At 48.2% G+C, this 2500-nt stretch overlaps 1 protein-coding gene across 1 annotated transcript in view; it reads right to left on the reverse strand.

Annotated features, from left to right (window-relative positions):
- Positions 1–2126: 2126 nt before the first annotated feature.
- Positions 2127–2500, reverse strand: part of LOC138861122 (uncharacterized) — a 1611-nt gene continuing 1237 nt past the window's right edge. Inside the window, exon 2 of the mRNA XM_070119960.1 lies at positions 2127–2500. This exon is cut by the window's right edge and continues 542 nt beyond it. Within this exon, the coding sequence (XP_069976061.1) occupies positions 2127–2500 (374 nt within the window).

The raw sequence follows: 2500 nt of genomic DNA on the forward strand, positions 1-2500 counted from the left end.
CCCCCTTTCTCTCTTCTCTTTTCCCTCCTTTTCCCTTCTTACCTTCCCCCTCTTCCCCATTCATTGCCTCCCACCCTTTTCCCTTTCCAATTGTCTATCCATTCTATCCTTCTGTTGCTTATTCTCTGTCTTCCTCTGTTCTTTCACCCTCTTCCACTATTAACCTTCCTCTATCTCCTTTCCCCTATCCCTTTCTATCCCTCTCCATTTATTTTTCCCTTTTCTCCTGTCTCCCTTTTTATTATTCTCCTATTCTTGCACCCATTGGTACTCCCTCCACTCCTATTCCCTTCACCCTCTTTCTTCCCTCCACCCTTTATTCATTTTCTCTTCTTCCATCTCTTCCTCTAATTCCTTCCTTCCCTATAACCTCCCTCGTTTCACTCCCTCCACCATTCCACCCCCCTCTTCCCTATCCCTCCTACATCCCTCCGCCACCATCTCCTCCTCTCTTCTACCCCCCTATCCACCCTCTTCCTCCTATCCTCCCACCCCCCACATCCCTCCCTCTCACCCTATCTCCCTCCCCCTCTTCCCTAACCCTCCCACATCCCTCCACCCTTTCTCCCATCCTCTCCCCATCCCCTTCACCCCTACCTCCCTCCCTCTACCCTCCACCCTACCTCCCTCTCCCCATCCCCCTTCACCCTACCTCCTCCCCCTCCACCCCTCCACCCTACCTCCCTTCCTCTTCCCCAACCCCCACATCTCTCCCCCTCTTCCCCAACCCCCATATCCCCCCTTCCCCAACCTCCCCCTCCACCCTACATCCCTCCACCTCTTAACCCTTCCCACCCCCCTTCAACCTCTTCCCCAACCCTCCCAAATCCCCTCCACCCCCTCTTCCCCCAACCTCCCCCCCCATTTCAACCTTACCTCCCTCCTCCCTCCCGCTCCACCCCTCCATCCCCTTCCCCCAACCTCCCCCTCCACCCTACCTCCCTCCTCTTTTTCCCCAACCCTCTCACATCCCTCCACCCACCCCCCAACCTCCCCCTTTCCCCATTCACCCCAATTCCTCTTCCCCAAGCCCCCAAATCCTCCACCTCTTCCCCAACCCCCTTTCACCTCTTCTCCCAACCCCCCTTCACCCCTCTTCCCCAACCCCTCCCAAATCCCTCCACCACCCCTTCCCCCAACCTCCCCCCACCCCCCCATTTCAACCATACCTGTACCGGGCATTACATACTCGTCCAGGTGTTCGCTCAGGCATCGATCGTCAATGACACATGACAGGGGCTTCAGTGCCGTTGGAATAGCAACCAGGTATAGGTGGTGTCAAGGAAATGATAATTTTATTTTGAGTTTTTTTTTTTGGAGGGGAGGTTTTATTTATTTCATTTTATTTGTCTTTTTCTTTTTGTCTTTCTCTGTCTGTCTGTCTGTCTGTCTGTCTGTCTGTTTGCTTCTATATGTTAATTTGTCTGTCTTCGAGAAAGTCTCTATTTATTTTCTGTTTTTTTTTTTTTTTTGTCTTTCTCTGTCTGTCTGTCTGTCTGTCTGTTTGCTTCTATATGTCTGTTTATCTGTCTGTATCTGTCTATGTCTCTATTTTCGTCTTTGTCTATCTGCTTGTCTATCCTTGTCTCTCTCTGTCTCTGCCTCTCTGTCTGTCTGTCTGTCTGTCTGTCTCTCTCTCTCTTTCTCTCTATTTTTTTCCCTCTACCTCTCTTCCTCGACGCTTCACTGCAACATCTACATCAAATCAATAAAAAAGAAAGAAAGAAAGAATGAAAGAAAGAAAAATGAAAGAAAGAAAAATAAAAGAAAGAAAGAAAGAAAAATAAAAGAAAGAAAGAAAGAAAGAAAAATAAAAGAAAGAAAGAAAGAAAAAAAGAAAGAAAGAAAGAAAAATGAAAGAAAGAAAGAAAGAAAGAAAAATAAAAGAAAGAAAGAAAAAAAAATAAAAGAAAGAAAGAAAGAAAGAAAGAAAGAAAAATAAAAAAGAAAGAAAGAAACAAACAAACAAAAATAAAAGTAAGAAACAAACAAAGAAAAATAAACCACCAACAAGCCCACTGCAGAACCACCTTGCAAGACAGCGAATTGATACCCAAGCAACATTTTCATTCCCACTGGAGCGAGAAATGCCTATGGAACATGAATTGAATAGCAGGAAGGGTATTTTATGGCTGGAAACACACACGTTCCCGTCTTGGCGTAGGTGTGAATGTTGTGTGGGGTTGTGGGCGGTTGTGGGCGGTTGTGGGAGGTTGTGGGAGGTTGTGGGAAGTTGTGGGAGGTTGTGTGGGGTTGTGGGGGACTGTGGGAGGTTGTGGGAGGTTGTGGGAGGTTGTGAGGGACTGTGGGTGGTTGTGGGGGGGTTGTGGGCGGTTGTGAGAGGTTGGATGGGTTGTGGGAGGTTGTGGAAGGTTGTGGGATGTTGTGGGAGGTTGTGGGAAGTTGTGGGAGGTTGTGGGAGTTGTGGGAGGTTGTGGGCGGTTGTGAGAGGTTGGAGGGGTTGTGGGAGGTTGTGGAAGGTTGTGGGATGTTGTGGGAG

This window comes from Penaeus vannamei, unplaced genomic scaffold (assembly GCF_042767895.1).
Source record: "Penaeus vannamei isolate JL-2024 unplaced genomic scaffold, ASM4276789v1 unanchor924, whole genome shotgun sequence".
In the NCBI taxonomy this organism is placed as follows: domain Eukaryota; kingdom Metazoa; phylum Arthropoda; class Malacostraca; order Decapoda; family Penaeidae; genus Penaeus; species Penaeus vannamei.